The sequence below is a fragment of the Marmota marmota genome, unplaced genomic scaffold, assembly GCF_001458135.2.
Source record: "Marmota marmota marmota unplaced genomic scaffold, marMar, whole genome shotgun sequence".
Taxonomy (NCBI): domain Eukaryota; kingdom Metazoa; phylum Chordata; class Mammalia; order Rodentia; family Sciuridae; genus Marmota; species Marmota marmota.
In genome coordinates, this window is record NW_026000240.1 from 185,554 (window position 1) to 203,302 (window position 17,749).

General features: G+C 33.7%; 1 protein-coding gene across 6 annotated transcripts in view; it reads right to left on the bottom strand.

Moving 5' to 3' along the window:
- Positions 1–17,749, bottom strand: part of Lmln (leishmanolysin like peptidase) — a 72,713-nt gene that overhangs the window by 13,561 nt on the left and 41,403 nt on the right. For 5 of the 6 annotated variants that reach the window (XR_007344150.1, XR_007344152.1, XR_007344149.1 and 2 more), the window contains exons 12-15: positions 17,042–17,152; positions 7,556–7,688; positions 5,575–5,734; positions 2,360–2,490 (exon numbers count right to left, since the gene is read on the bottom strand). Coding sequence is in view for 2 of the 6 variants with exons in the window: in XM_015486789.2 (XP_015342275.2) it covers positions 2,360–2,490; positions 5,575–5,734; positions 7,556–7,688; positions 17,042–17,152 (535 nt within the window). In the remaining 4 variants the exon portion in view is untranslated. The remainder of the gene's footprint in view (positions 1–2,359; positions 2,491–5,574; positions 5,735–7,555; positions 7,689–17,041; positions 17,153–17,749) is intronic. The other variant, XM_048794237.1, reaches the window with a different exon arrangement.

The following is a 17,749-nucleotide window of genomic DNA, read 5'->3' on the forward strand; positions in this document are numbered from 1 at the left end:
AATAAACATTATTAATGGAAAAACTTGGAAGAGGTATCCCCTTTAAAAGTACTAGAGCACTTGTTTAGCACGCATGAGGCCCTGGGTTTAATCCTAGTATTCACTGGGCCCCCCACAGTATTAAGTGAAGCCAGTAAGACAAAATTACATACCATAATTTTAACTAGGTCAGAACTACATACTATTTTTTTTTAATTAGAGCTTTATAGTTATACACAGTTGTTGGGTTCATTCCTAATAAACTCATACATGCATGAAAATCTACTTCAGTTCATGGTTCCCTCTTTTCCCTCCCATCTTCCCCCACTTATCCTTCTATTCTAATAGACTTTATTTAGCTCTCTATTAAATTGTATTTGATTGGTTCTTTACATAATCTTATCATTCCCTCCCCCTTTCCTTCATTTCACTCTAGCTTCTGCATATGAGAGTAAACATCCAACCTTGGAGTTTCTGAGTTTGACTAATTTTACATAATATTCTCCATATCCATCCATATACCTGCAAATGCCACAATTTCATTCTTTTAAATGACTGAGAAGAACTCCGTTATATTTATATATGTACCACCTTGTCTTAATCCATTCATCTATTGATTGGGTTGATTCCACAATTTAGCTATTTTGAATTGTGCTGCTGTAAACATTGATGTGGCTTTGTTGATGTATTATGCCAACTTTAGATCTTTTGGGAAAATACCCAGGAATGGGATAGCTGAGTCACATGGTGATTCCATCCCTGCCTTTTTTTTTTTTTTTTGAGGACTCTCCAAACTGTTTTCCAAAGTGGTTTACTAGTCTGCAGTCCCACCAACAATGTGTTCAACAAAGTGTTCAATACATACATCTTTTTAAATTTTTTTTTTAAGTTGTTGATAGACCTTTATTTATTTAATTTATCTACATGCTGTGCTGAGAACCAAACCCAGTGCCTCATACATGCCAGACAAGTGCTCTACCGCTGAGCCCCAGCCCCAGCCCTCAATACATACATCTTTAATGGGATTTATTAGAACGTGATTCCTGGATTCCAGTTGTCAGATTACAGCTAGAAAATATTTATTTCTAATTTTCTTTGTAAGACTTTAATGCTATATGAATTAAATGAAATTAAATAAAATATATATTACTAAAGGTGTTACCAAAAAAATTAAATGTCATAGTCAACTTTAAAAATAATTGCAAAATTCCTAATTACAAAGGACCATCTAACTCTTGTAGTGGAAATGGCACAATGCTTATTCTTCAGTTCTCAGGATCACATTATCCTTCCTGATATGGAAAATTAAGTTGGATACCCCTAAGTTACAGAATTCCTGTATCTTGATCAGTTCTTTTTTTTTTTTTTTTTTAAATTTTTTTTTGTTGGCTGTTCAAAACATTACATAATTCTTGATATATCATATTTCACACTTTGATTCAAGTGGGTTATGAGCTCCCATTGATCAGTTCTTAAAAAGGTGACAATCAATATCAGATATATAAATAATTGGGAAAGTAGTAGTTTGGCCATTTAGATTACTTTAAATTTTTTTTTCTTTTTTTAAATTTTTATTTATTTTTTACTAATTAGTTATACATGACAGTAGAATGCACTGCCATTTGGCTTTCTAATCTCAGTTTTTTGTTTTCTTTGGAAGGCTGAGGATTAAACTCAAAGCCTATCTCATATTAGGTAAGTGCTCCACCACTGAGCTATATAAAAAGCATGAACTATATAAAAAACTATTATTAATCAACAATTAGTTTTTTAATTCTTATAACTCATTCTTTCTTTAGACCTCTTGAAATAAAATTTTACATTTCTTCCAATATAAAATATTTGTTCAAGAATAAAACTTAATCTTTATCATTACTTCCTCATTATGCTCAGAAGTAAAAATATTATGAAACTTATTAATATATAGATATTTTACATATACATATGTATATTTTTTTTTTTTGATAGGGGGTTGTAGTAGGGATTGAGCCCAGGGGGCACTCTGCACTAAGCCACATCCCCTTTCAATTTTTTATTTTGAGACAGGGTCTTGCTAAGTTGTCAAGGCTGGCCTTGAACTTGTGATCCTCCTGCCTCAGCCTCTTCAATCTTTGGGATTATAGGCATGAACCATTGCACCTGGCTGCAATTATATCTACTGTTAAACAAATGTAGAAAGGCAAATTTTTCCTCAAAGAAATAAAAATATTTTCACAAAACACAAGCACCAAACTAATAATTACATAAATAATCAAAATAAGCTAAATTATCCATCAGTAAATTATGTATCTAAAATGCATAAAATATAATTTCAAATATAAAAGACCACAAGATAAAATTATATAATATTTAGCATAATTATTAAAAACATGTACTTTACCTGATAACATCCACTTCCCCAGTCTGGGTAACTCAGTTTCCTCTCACACTTTTCCATAACAAATGCCGACTTCTGGATTAGACAAACTGAATGGGGTCCATACTTTTCGGCACCATAGTTTTTAAAAATTTCTGAAGCAAACCAGGAGTCTCAAATTAGATTTTTTAATACAAAGAATAAGAAATTGAAGCATTCTATTTTATAATTAAAAGCTGCTTTAAGAAAATCAAACTTTTTATTTTTTAATTTATTTTATTTTTTAAAAATATTTATTTTTTAGTTGTAGTTGGACACAACACCTTTATTTCACTTATTTATTTATTTTTTATGGGGTGCTAAGGATTGAACCCAGGGTCTTGCACGTGCGAGGCGAGCACTCTACCGCTGCCACAACCCCAGCCCCAAATCAAACTTTTTAAATGGACATTTTAAATAAAAATTTAAAATAAACAGGATTTTAAATTAAAAATGAATTGTCATAAAGGGACTAGCATGGTAGAATTACTATATATCAGAAATAAGAGAATAAAAGTAGGCTGAAAGTATCTAGGTTAAATATACTAAGGACTTGACACTAAGAATCATTAAATGATTAGATACCAAAATAAGAACTACAGAATGTAAATGGGAGACTATTAGAGAAAAATAAGTGGGATGGGGTTGTGGCTCAGTGGTAGAGCACTTGCCTATCATGTGTGAGGCACTGGGTTACCACATAAAAATAAATAAATAAAATAAAGGCATCGTGTCCATCTACAACTAAATATATACATACATACGTGTGTGTGTGTGTATAAAAATATATATACATACATATAAAAAGGAGACAGGCAAAGGGTATAATGGGGGATTGAAAATTATCAAAGTATATTGTATGCATGTACAAGTATGCCACAAACAAAACCCATCATTCTGTATAATTAATGTGTGCCAATAAAACAAAACAAAAAAAAAATAAGAATCACTGGCCTAAGTAAGGAGTTATATCCAAGTGACTCATGACAGGATGAGGCCAAATGATTTATACAATGAAGGGTTTTTTGGGTTTTGCAGCTTTTTTAAAAAAAACTTCAATTTGTGCCACCTCTGTAAAGTCATAAATAACATGCTGATCTATCTAGTCTCATTCTAAACATACACCTGCAGACGTACAGTACCGAATGAACCTAATGGGCAAACCCTAGTAATAGTGTACTCTCTTTATACAAGCTTCATTTTTTTAAAGTAGAGAGTTCAACTAGTCCATTTTGAAATAAGTTTTTTATGTCAGTTTTTTAAAAATATTAATTATATGAGCTAAGAAATAAAATACAAAACAGAACTCTAGATTTCTTTTATTTATGAGTTTCAAAGTCTTCAAAAAGCATAGTGGTGTTCCATGTCCCTAATCCCATATACTCAGGAGACTGAGGTAGGAGGATTGCAAGTTTGAGGCCAGACTTGGCAACTTGGAGAGACCTTTTTAAAAAAATCTTTTTAGTTATAGGTGAACACAATATCTTTATTTTATTTATTAATTTTTATGTGGTGCTGAGGCTAGAACCCAGTGTCACACATGCTAGGTAAGCATCTACCACTGGGCCACAACCTGGCCCCTGGAGAGACCTTTTATAAAAATCAAAAATAACGCTAAAATATATAAATAAATCAAAAGGGTTGGTGGTGTAGCTTAGTAGTAGAACACCCCTGGAATTACCAGTACCATTGAAAAAAACAAACAAAAAAGCTCGTGATCAGTAAGCAAAACAGGGTTAAGCAAACCATAACCCTCAGCCCAAATCCTGAAACCCTCACACACTTAATATTGTTTATAAAATATATGTTTATATTATGTATAATATTGCTTACATATAATGTTGTTTACATATTAATTTGACACTGTAGAAACACAGCACCTGCTACAGAGACCAGATGAATGGCAAAGCCTGAAATATTTATATTTTGCCCTTCACAAAGAAAAGTTTGCCAACTCCAGCTCTAAAACAATAAAATGGTTATCTCTGGAAAACCCACAATTGACAGATCTGTGTATTTCTTTTGCTTTAACATGGGACTTCTGAGTAGTTATATTAAGTCTTCAGGACATGAATTAAATAGATGAGTGATGGGAAAACAAGACTGTAGAAATATAGTTAAACCTGTCAGGTTTCAGAATAATTTGTAAAAACATCGTAGAAATTTGAAGTTTAAATGACCAAATCTATAATAAAGGAGTGAATAGTGTTGGGAGTGGGGGAAGACAACGTTGAAAACTTTAAAAACAGAGAGAAAAACTATTGCTTTTTATTAACATATCAGATGTGAGAATATTGTATGAGCTATAACTATTATTTCAAAATACGAGGAGCTGGGGTTGTGGATCAGCAGTAGAGTGCTCGCCTAGTACACGCGAGGCCCTGGGTTCAATCCTCAGCACAATATTAAAATAAATAAAATAAAGGTATTAAAAAATACTAAATCACCATATAGTTTATTCCTTTGATGTCTTTTCAGCCTCCCAAGTTATTGGGATTACTGGCATGACTTTAGTAATATATCTTACAGGCCATGGGGCAACAGTATTATTTTGAGATCTACAGAATGACATGTCGTGTTACTTCTAAACTGCATAAAATGCACACTTCCTATGAAAGAAAAAAAATAGGTTACCTAAGGCATTTTAATAAAAACAACCTGATACAAAAACAAGATGGGGGGGGGGGAAAACAACCCAATACCAGAGGGTCTTACACTAATATCAATTAACTGTATTACTTGATGTCTGTTCATTCACCAATGAAATACAATAATATCTCTCTTATGTCTCTCATTAGGTTTTTAGAAAAAATAAAAGGAAATGATACATAATGAAAAGTGCTTTACAAGTGAAAATTGCCACGCAGATGTAAGGTATTGCTAAAATGCAGTGTGTGCACATGAATTCATGTATCTAACAGATAACAATCCTCTTTATGAGCCAGCATAGTTCTATGTAATTATTATTTTATTTATATAATTCTCAAAACAATTCTATGAGATAGGTATTATTATTCCCATTATACAGATGAAGAAACAGGCACAGGAAAGTTAAATGACTTCTCACTGATGAATAGCAGTGAAACTAAAACACAAACTCAGACAGGCTGGTTCCAGGATTGTGCCCTTCACCACTATTTTATATTGCTGATACATGATCTTATTGTGTATTTAATACTTGATTTAACTAGACTACTAACCTGGTTGATTTTCTAATATTCTACAATCTGAGCTGCGTTGATATTCACCACTTAAATGCCAACTGAATTCCTGACTGAAAGGGCAATAGTCAGCAATTTCTACTGACCCACCATAATAAGGCAAATCTTCTGTAGGTATTCCACTGAGTTCATCAAAGTACTGCAAAAATTAAAAAATATTATCAGAAAGACAAGAAATTAAGAGTCATTCTGCATAATCAAAATAAAGTCCATAGGCTACTTATAACAACTCTCTAATGCTGTATAACACAAGATATTAGTGTAGTTTTCTTCATAAACTGCATAACACAAAGAAGATATAATATGCCATAGGAAGGGTATTTTGAAGTTGCTATTGTTTAAAAATAAGCAAGATAAATAAATTAATTCAACATTTCTTAGGAGGACAAACTTGATTAATGTTTTAAAAAAGAGAATTTAACAGCAAAAGGAAGAGCTTTAAGAATTGACAAAACATAAAACAAATGCATAGAATTAAGACACTTTAAATATAAAGTGTCAGGTGATGTACACACCTATAGTCCTATCTATTGGGGAGGCTGAGTCAGGAGGATTGCTTGAGCCCAAGAGTTCAAGACTAACCTGGGCAACATAGTGTGACCCTGTTGCAAAGACAAACAAATAAAATGTACAGGTGTTTTTAGGAGGCTTAATTGATGTGCTGTTTTGAAAAAATAATAATTGAGAAAATAAATTAAATATATAAAAAAACTCTGAATACCAAAGAACAAGGTATCAGATAAGCCTAAATATTTCACATTTTACAACAACTTATGAGTTATAAAGCTATGCTTAGGAATACAGTTACCATGCCAGGTGCAGTAGCACACACCTATAATCCCAGTGGCTTGGGAGGCTGAGGTAGGAGGATCCCAAGTGCAAAGCCAGCCTCAGCAAAGGCGAGGTGCTAAGCAACTTAATGAGACCCTGTCTCTACATAAAATACAAATAGGGCTGGGGATGTGGATGTGGGGGTGGCACTCAGTGAGTGGTTGAGTGTCCCTGAGTTCACATCCTGGTACCAAAAAAAAAAAAAAAATACAGTTGCCATCTTATGGTGTCTGAAGCACTCAGTGTGGTCATAAATATATGTAGGAAGCTCAAAATTAGCAGCTATCATTTTAAATTAGCTTCTGAGACATCATTTCTGACTTAAGATTACTCTGAAAATGGCAGGTAGAGCAAAGAAGTTTAGAGAGAGCCATGGCAACAAGAGATTTAAAGGTGTTCAGAGATTCAGACCTAAGTTACCTTTTTATAAAGGCTACTGGTGATTGAACGCAGGGCCTTGCACATGCTAGGCAAATGCTCTACCACTGATTTACAGCCACAGCCCTTTTTAAATTTTATTGTGTGACAGGATCTTGCCGTGTTATCCAGAATGGCCTTAAACTTCTGATCCTCCTGCCTTAGCTTCCCACGTAGCTGGTATTACAGGTGGGAGCTACTATGTCAGACACCAAAGTGACTTTCGGAGGAATTTTAAAGAGAAAGATTTTGGAAGTAACTAGAAAGAAAACAGTTTAGAAACAGATCAAAACAATACATTCTACTATTATTATAAGGCACTGCCAGATATTAAATAATTGCTATTGATGAGTACACTAATGAAATGGAGGAATTCTTCAGTTTTTTTTTTTTTTCCTAACATGGAAAGCACAGAGGCCTTACACATCAAAAAATTTAGGAAATTTTATTTTATTTTTAAGTTTTTTGGTACTGTGGATTTAACCCAGGGGTGCTTTACCACTGAGCTACATCCCCAGCCCTTTTTATTTTGAGATAGGGTCTTGATAAATTGTTGAGGATCTCACAAAATTGCTGAAGCTACCTCCAGAGTCCCTGGGATTATAGGCGTGTGCCATAGCACTTGGCTTTGGGGAATTTACTCTCTGAAGTCAAAATGGAGATGACTTCTTAAAAATATGATTCCTAAAATTGTGCTGAAAACATGTGTTACCTGATATTCTGGTGGCAAAGGTTTAGGAAACTTCTGCAAATTACACACTGCAACTGCTCTCTGGTCCTGTCTGCAAGTTAATTGCAATGGATTACTTCTGAGCGTGTCACAGTACGGGCTCAGCACCTGCCTTCTGCACACAAAAATAAGCACCATATCATCAAATAAAAAAAAATAATAATTAGAAGTCTATTATAGAGCTTGTCCATGCTAGATAAATTCTAACATTGTTGTACTGTTACTAAATGAAATCCTATTTATCTTTTTTCCTGTTTTCTGCATATCAGCTTTGTGTTTTAATGCCAATAGATGAAATTCTAGATGCTGGTCTAAAAATCAAATCATCATAATTAACAAATGGAGTCTCAGAAACAAATGGTAGTCATATCCCCTCTGCTCTGAAGCTACAAAGAGTGCAATCTTTTCCTATGTCAAAATCTAGTTTAAAGAATTTTGACAAATTGTTAAACTGAAAATATTCAAAAAACAATTTTATATTCTTGTGCAAAATGAAGACTGTGAGAATATTTCTAAATTTTACCAATTTGTCCTAATCCCTTTTAAACTGATTCCTGGAAGGACAATTTGATATAAGTAGTCTTATAAATTCTCAAATGATATCAGAATCTGTAGCATTGTCTTGTAAAACTAAACTTCAAACAAACCTGTAATCTGATCAGTCATCAAACTGGCAATTTATAATACAAAATTATATAAATGAGATCTCAGTATTCCATAGAAATTCTGGTAAGATGTATCCACAGAATTATACTAGGATCACTGATATTTTTATTCTCCCACATGTCTCCTAAGGAAAAAAAAAGCTAAGCCAGATTTCTTATTTGAAGGAAGATTGGTACTTTTCTCATTTAAGTCAGCATAACCTCTGAGTTCTATACCCAGCATTGCAAAACAAACAAGCAAACAAAAATTAACATAATATCTTTAGGGAATTATAGCTTCCTGAGATAAAATAGGTAAAATACCTACCATAGTCTTTGGTAAACTTGAAGCAGCACAGTATACTAGGAAAGCAAAGGTCTTAAGTCATCAAAAAGGTTTGGATTCAAATACCAGGGCCAGCCACTTACTTAGTATTTAACTTTTCTGAGCTTCAACTACAAAGCACTTAGTGCCTAACACATACAAGTTACTCAATAAATGGAGTTTCCACTGTCCCCACCATTTTATGAAGCAATTTTATAACATCCCATAATAAAGTTTCCAATGTATATGACCAGTACTTCTTAGTCACTTTCTTGATACCATGAATCTCACTTCCTTTAAAACAAAATATTACCTTTTTACTTTAATAGAAATATCAGTCTTGGTTAAAGGAATAAAGAGGAATAAAGAGGTTAAAAATTAGTAATTTTAAGTTCCAAAGTTAGAGCTCTTCAAGACTTATGACTTAACAAAATGCAGAGCAACAGTGTCTGGTAGAAGTGCCTGCAAATGTGGAAATACCGTACATTTGCACTGCCTAATACAGGAGCCACCAACCACATATGGCTATCAACTATTTACAATGTGATTAGTCAACTGAATAATTCAATTTTAGATTTTATTTAACTATAATAATTTAAATATAAATTTCAGTAGCCATACATGGCTAAATGGTACCATACTGGAGAGTATAGCTTTATAGCCATTACTAATGGCAAATAAGCTGGACACAGGAGTTGGGTATTTATCAGACCAGTAGCTTCAGAACAGAAGAATAGGGCTGAGATGTAGCTCACTGGGAGGGTACTTGCCCAGTATGGGTAAGGCACTCGGTTTCATCTCTAGCACCAAAAAATAAAAAGGAAGAATTTTGAGTGTGCACAGATTCAGGGATTCAGATGAATGAGGTTTTGCCCATCCTCAGTGGATCTCTTCTAACACTGGTTTCCCAACAGTGTAGGAGAAGCGTCATAGATAATGAAGCCCAGAAGTTATGCACCAGACCCTGTGCTCAAGAAGGGTCACTCTAGAACCTCTAAGGTAACTCAGGGACATAGTGAGACTGGGCCTGTGGTACCAGAAGATGGCAAATAATTTTAGATTTCAATTATCCACAAGTGAAATATCTGAAATGCTTATGGCAGGGTCCACAAACTCAACTCTTGGATCATATCCACAACCTGCTTTTTTTGTGTGTATGGTGTTGGGGATCAAACCAGGGTTTTATGCATACTAGGCAAGAGCTCTACTCTGAGTTATACTTCTAGCATACAATCTGTTTTTGTAAGATAAGGTGTTATTAGAACATGACCATACACAAATATTTATTTTGTCTTTTGATGTACAAAAGTAGAGTTGAATAGTTGCATAAAGACTCCAACAAACCAGGTGTGGTGGTGCACGCCTGTAATCCCAGCAGCTAGGGAGGCTGAGACAGAAGGATTGTGAGTTCAAAGCCAGCCTCAGCAACAGCGAGGCGCTAAGCAACTCAGTGAGACCCTGTCTCTAAATAAAATATAAAATAGGGCTCGGGATGTGTCTTAGTGGTCGAATGCCTCTTAGTTCAATGTCCACTATGCTCCCCTCCCCCCTCCAAAAAAGAAAAAAAAGACTCTAATAATGATCAATGACTAAAATATTTACTATCTAGTCTTTTACCAAGAAAACTGCTAATCACTTATGATTCACAGAATAGGAGAGAATGCAGTGAACTCACAAAAATTGTGAAAGCAACCGTTTTTAAGAAAGGGGAAGAGGAACTATTCTATTTTTGGTCTTAGGTGATCCTATAATTGAGACTCAAAGGGGCACAATTAAGAGCTGTATTTGTTGGGGCTTGGGATGTGGCTCAAGTGGTGGCGCGCTCGCCTGGCATGTGTGAGGCACTGGGTTCGATCCTCAGCACCACATAAAAATAAGATAAAGATGTGTGCACCTAAAAATTAAAAATTAAAAAAAAAAGTCGTAGTTGTTAACAGGAAGGAAAAAGTCTCTCTAAACTCTTGCAGCTGCAGTGTTAGCCACATACCTCCTTTAAAAAAAAAAAATTATTTTGAGACAGGGTCTCACTAAGTTGCACAGGCTAGTCTCGAACTTGCATTCCTCCTGCCTCAGCCTCCCAAATAGCTGGGATTATAGGTGTGTGCCACCGGCTACATACTTCCTTTAATACACCATAAACTGGTTTCCAATTTTTGATGCATACCGAAATCATCTGAGGTTCTCTTAAAACAAAAAACAAAACAAAAAACACCAATGCCTGGTTATCACCACAAACATTCTGATTTAATTACTGTGGAATGCAACTTCGATACTGAGATTTTTTTGTTTTTTAATCTTTGTTTAGACAGATTTAATGTTTCCAACCATTTCTTTTCTTTTCTTTTTTGGGGGGTGGGTATTGAGATTTTCTTAAAGCTCTCTAGATGATTATTTTAATGTTCATTGAAATCTGGGAATCACTATTTTGGCAGATCAAATTGTTGTGCTGGAGTTAACTAGCTGGCCCCAAAGTGGTTGGCAGGTGATTCTTGCTAGTGATTATTAGCAGCTCTTTTCACATTAGTGTTATAATTCAGACATCAGACCACTGAATAAAACTGCTCTGTAACTGAACCCAGGTAAGAAAATATGACAATGATACCTTATGACACAAAAAGTACTTGAGACTTAATGGGCAAGGCCAAGGTCTTGAAGTGAAAAGTTATAAGTCCCAGCTCTGTGTCTTATCTGATATATGATTATGGACAAGCCACTTGTCTTGACCTTTTTATTTTAGCAGTAAAATGCAGACAATTGTTCTTATTTTGTAGTATTTCTTTCAGAAATGATGAGATTATATTCTATTTGAAAGTTCTATAAATCATAAAATGCCAAATAAATCGAATAAGTCATAATCATTGTTACAGTTCTAAAGTAATGGTGCCTAAATGCAAGTCCACAGTTACTAGGGGAATTTTTTAAAAATATAAATATAAAATGTTGAGTCCCATTTCTACTTCCTGGAAAATGGAATAAATATGTTTTCCCTTCTTCCAAGTACAACTAAAAATCCTGGATATTAGAAAACAGATGCAAGAAGACTCTGAAAGGTAGAGAGAAGGCACAATATCTTTTCAGATTTGAAGACTGAAACAGTTCTGAGGTCTTTCAATGATTGCTAGAATAAGTAACAGAAAATCAGTAAGGGCATAGGACTTAATAACACTATCAACTATTGGTGTGGTGGCACATGCTTGTAATCCCAGCAGCTTGGGACGCTGAGGCAGAAGGATTGCAAGTTCAAAGCTAGCTTCAGTAATTTAGTGAGGCTCTCAGCACCTTAGTGAGACCCTGTCTCAAAATAAAAAATTAAAAGGGATGGGAATGTGGCTCAATGGTTAAGCACCCCTAGGTTGAATCCCTGGTACCAAAAAACAAACAAAATGGTATTAACTAACAGGACATGATATACAACATTTATACAATACTCTACCCACAACAGCAGAATATACATTTCTTTTTCCAAATGTTCACGGAACATATACCAACAGAAACCTTATCTTGGGCTATAAAACAAATCTCAACAAATATAAAAGAACTTAAATCATATGGAGTATATCCTTTAACTATAATGGGATCAAACTGGAATTCAACAACAAGAGAATAACAAGAAAATTTTCAAACACTTAAAATCTAAACAACATGGGTCAATGAGGACGTCTCAAAGGAAATTCTTAAAAAATACATTGAACTGAATGAAAATAAAAGTAAAACATACTGAAATTTCCTGGCACAAAGCTAAAGAATTGATGGGAGGGAAATTTATAGCACTAAATACATACATTAGGAAATGTCTCTAATTAATAATCAAATCTCAAGAGTCTAAAGAAAAACCAATGCAGCTCAGTGTAGAGCACTTGCCCAGCATGAACAAGGCCCTGGGTTCAACCCCCAGAACTACCAAACAAAAACAAAAAACAAGCAGAAGGAAATATATAACAAACAATAGAAATCCACGAATATGAAAACAGAAGAATAGAAGATATCAATGAAACAAAAGGCTGGTTTCTAAAGATCAATAAAATTGAGAAATCTCTACAAAGAAACAGAGAGAGGAAAATTACCAATATTAGGTTTGAAATAGTATATCACCACAGCCCTTATAGACAAATAGTAGAATATTACAAACAACTCTACACACATAAATTTGATGACTTAGACAAAACAGATCAACTCAAAAAACACAAATTGTTATAGTTCATTCAATGTGAAATAGTTGTGAAAAAGTTTAATTTATACTAATTCACAATTTTAAAACTCCCCAAAGAGAAATCCCCAGGTTCAGATAGTTTCACTGGAGAACTTTACCAAGCATTTAAAGAAGAATTAACACTAATTTTAAATAATCTCTTTCAGAAAATAGAATAGAAAGGAACACTACATTTTATGAAACTAGTATTACCCTGAAACAAAAATGAGGCAAAGACTGTACAAAAAAAAAAAAAAAAATTACTCTTTAGAGTAAGGGAAATTATCAAGGATTAAGAAAGGCATTACAAGATGATAAAAGGGTCACTACTCCAAAAAAACATAAAAATCACAAATGTGTATGTGCCTAACAAAACAGTGTCAAACTATGTGAGGCAAAACCTGAAAGACCTGCAAGAAGACACAGATGAATCCACTATTATAGCTGGAGACTTCAATACCTTTCTATCAGAAATAGATTCAGAGAACATAAAATCAGGATGCAGTTGACCTTAACAGCATCACTGATTACCTGGATATAACTGAAATATACACACTATTTCATCCAACAACAGCAGATTACATATTCTTAACAAGATTACACAGAACATTAACCACAACTAGAGCACATTCTGGACAACAAAATATAAATCAACAAAATTTAAAAGAAATCATACAATGTCTTTTCTTTTCAGATGATAATGGAATTAAACTGGAAACTAGATAAAGATAGCTTGAAAATCCCCTAGTACTTGGAGATTATAGACAAATGACTTCTAAATAACAAGTAGGTTAAAGAAGAAATCTCAAGAGAAACTTAAAAACACTTTCAACAAAATGAAAATAAAGAATGGGATAAATAAATACCTCATTCTATAGTAGGATTTATTTCTGCATAGTATTATGTAAATTATACTTTAAAATCAAGCCAATATTTAAGTGTGACAAAAAATAATCCATTATTTGCTTATTTAGTGATAACACATCATCTTTGAATAATATAAAACTTAACTGACATATTACAATTGTTCAGAGGGCCATATATATTAGTTGAAAAAGAAATAACTGGTAAAAACCTGAGAAAACTTTGAGTCAACATTCTTTATGAAGACAGACATAAAAATCCATAACAAAATACTGGCACACAGAATTAAATGATATAGAAATCATTATATACTATGATCAAAATGGTTTATTCCAGGGATATAAGTTTAATATTTAAAAAAAATCAATCAATGTAATCTACCATATTAATAGGCTAAAAACAATCACAACAAAAGCACAATTATATCAACTAATGCAGGAAAAGCATTATGACAAAAGTCATCATCCATTCATGATTAAAAACTCTCAGAAATGATAGGACAGACATCATTACCCTAGGTACATGTATAATTGCATGAATGGTGTGACCCTACTTCATGAACAACCAGAGAAGTGAAAAATTCTGCTCCATTTGTATACAATGAATCAAAGAGTTTTCTACTGCCACATATAACTGATTTGAACTAATAAATAAATTTTTTAAAAATTCCCTGTCAAGAGAATAAAAAGGCAAGCTACAGACTAGGAGAAAGAGGGCTGAGGTTATGGCTCACTGGTAGAGTGCTTGCCTAGCACATGTGAAGCTCTGGGTTTGATCCTTAGCACCACATAAAAAGATAAATAAATAAAATAAAAGGTATTGTGTCTATCTACAACTATTAAAAAATTAAAAAAAAAAACAAATTAAAAAAAATAAAATATTTGCAAACCACATATATGACAAACATTAGCATCTAGATTATACAAAGAATTCTCAAAACTTAACAGTAAAAAAAAAAAATCCAATTGGAGAACTGGCTTAAGAATGAAAAGACAATTCACTGAAGAAGATATACAGAGAGAAAATAAGCACATGAAAAGATGTTCAACATCATTAGCCATTAGAAAAATACAAATTAAAATCACTGTAAAATATCATTATGTTCCTATGAGAATAACTAAAATAAAAAACAATGACAACACCAAATGCTGACAAAGATGTAGAAAAACTATATCTTACATTTTGCTGGCAGAAATGTAAAATGATATAGCAATTTTGGAAAAGAGTTTGATAGTTTCTTGGAAAAAGTAAACCTGCAACCACCATATGGACCAGCAATTGTAATCCTAGGCATTTATTTTTATTAATTTAATTTTATTTTTTTGCAGTGCTGGGGATTGAACTCAGGGCCTCATGCATGCTAGGCAAGTGCTTTACCACTGAGCTACATCCCCACCCCCTAGGCATTTATTTTGAAGAAATGAAGATTTGTGTTCATAAGAAAACCTGTATACAAATGTGACTTTATTCATAATAGCCCTAAACTGGAAACAACCCAGATGTCCTTCAAAATGTGAGCGTTTAAACAAATTGTGGAAGAGCCATAATGTGGAATATCACTCAGCAATAAAAATATCAAACTACTGACATATACAAAACAACCTGGATCAATCTCTAGAGAATGCCAAAAGTTTGCACATAGTACTTATCACATTTAAAAATTTATACAACATTCTAATATAACATTTTTGAATTCACAAAATTATAGAAATGAAGAATAAGTAGTGGTTTCTAGGAGTTATGAAGTTAGGAGGGAAATGGCAACATGAGGCATCCTTATTATAGAAATGTTCTGAATCTATACCAATGTCAATATCCTAGTTGTGATATTTTACAATGATTTTGCAAGAAGAAAAAATGGATGAAGAATACATGTAATTTTTATATTTGCTTAAATTTATTTATATTTAATTTTTAATTTTGAGATCATTGTTGTAAAAAACAGAGATTCTATGTACTCTTTAAGTATGTGTGTGTGTGTTGTGTATATCTATCCCAAACTTGGATACTTTGTAACTTTAAAAATCTTGATGTGATTATGATATGTATCCAGATGAAAAACCCTCTTTCAAAAGTATTTTTTTCTTTCCTGCAATGATGGGAATGGAATCTAGAGTCTTGTATATGCTAGGCAAGTGCTCTACCAATGACTGAGCTATCGCCCCAGCCTGATTTTTTTTAAAATATTTATTTTTTAGTTTTAGGTGGACACAATATTTTATTTTTATATGGTGCTGAGAATCGAACCCAGTGCCTCACGCATGCTAGGCGAGCGCGCTACCACTTGAGCCACATCCTCAGCCCCTGTTTGTTTTTTTTAATTTGTTCCTTTTAGTTATACATAACAGTAGAATGTATTTTGACATATCATGCATACACAAAATATAACTTCCCATTGTTGTGGTTGTACATGATGTGGAGTTACACTGGTCATGTAATCATATTTGAACACAAGAAAGTTATGTCCAATTCATTTACTGTCTTTCCCATTCCCATCCCCCACACTTCTCCCCATTCCCCCATGTCCAATCTGGTGAACCTCTACTCCTCCCTCTCCCCTGCCTACTGTGAATCAGGATCTGCATATTAATGAGAGATCCTTTGGTCTTTGTTTTTTGCGGATACGCTTGTTTCACTTAGCTTGACAGTCTCCATTTGCATCCATTTACTGGCAAATGCCATAATTTCATTCTTCTTTATGCCCATCCTGGTTTTTTAATACTGAATGGATATTTGCATCTATGTTTACATATGCAAACTGAGGAAAACAATAAAAAATGACAAGAATATGCAAAAATTATAAATTATAAGCCAAACAGAAATATTCATAGCTCTGACCACCTTGCTATGGATTATTATTTTAGTTTAATATTTATTTTTTAGTTGTAGGTGGACACAATATCTTTATTTAATTTTTATGTGGTGCTGAGGATCGAATCCAGTGCCTCATGTGTGCTAGGCAAGCACTCTACCACTGAGCCACAAACCCCAGCCCTGATGCTATGGATTATTATTATTATTATTATTATTTGGTTGTAGATGGACACAATTTTTTTTATATTTATTTATTTTTATGTGGTGCCGAGGATTGAACCCAGTGCCTCACACATGCTAGTCAAGCACTCTACCACTGAGCCACAACTGCAGCCCCAGATTATTTTAATATATGATTAAAAATAATGATTTTAGAATATACCTCAGTTCACAGAGTACTTGCCTTGTATGCACAAGGCCCTGGGTTCCATCCCCAGCACCACAAAAAACAAACAAAAAACAATTATTCTTCACTTACTTTTTAGGATATTATTGTGAAGTACCTGTAGAAGGATTTGAAACTGAACTGCTCAGACCACTTTTGAAAATAGTTGACATTTTATGCTCAGGATAAAGAACAAAATCAGAAATTAATTGTATAATCAAAGATACACAAAGAAACACATTCTTACTTTTGTCTCTGCTGATCAATCCAGAACTTACAGCTCTTCCTGACAAAGTCACAGCCCATTCCTCGGCCCCAGTCTAACTTCTCAGCCATGCTGTAATTTGCTTTATACCAGCTGTGGAAATAATCCAAACAAAGCACCTTTTAGTATTACCATTATTTAAATTCACTTTTTTTTCCTTTGCAGTGTTCAGAATCAAACTCAGGGCCAAACAAGTGCTCTATCACCAATCTATACCTGCTATCCCCAATAATGATTATAGATTACCTCCACTTAAAACACAACTCTAGCATACCAATTACAAATCTCAACAAATGAGCAAATTAGGAGCTTAAAAAGGATTTGGGAGGCCATCACTACAAATGAACATTTACAAAGTGCTTGCTGCCAAAGGTCTGGTGTACAGGATCACTGGGGCAGGGGTTGGGTAATCAGTTCTATGCCAAACTACTTTCATATTTGGAAAACAAAACAAAATATATTTCCATTGTAATTTTCAAAAATGATGGAAGTCACAGAGTAACACAAAGTGGTTATATTGTGAGACAAGGAAAATAAGGACAAGGAACTAGAATGAGAGAAAAAGAGAAGCTGAAAAGAAAGAAATAGTGGAATTACTACTTGGGTACCTTTTACCTAATCTAATTCAGTTGGCTCTAGTTTCTTGCTGTTCTGGCCTTGAATCTGTGACATTCCTTGGGGCTCAAGGTG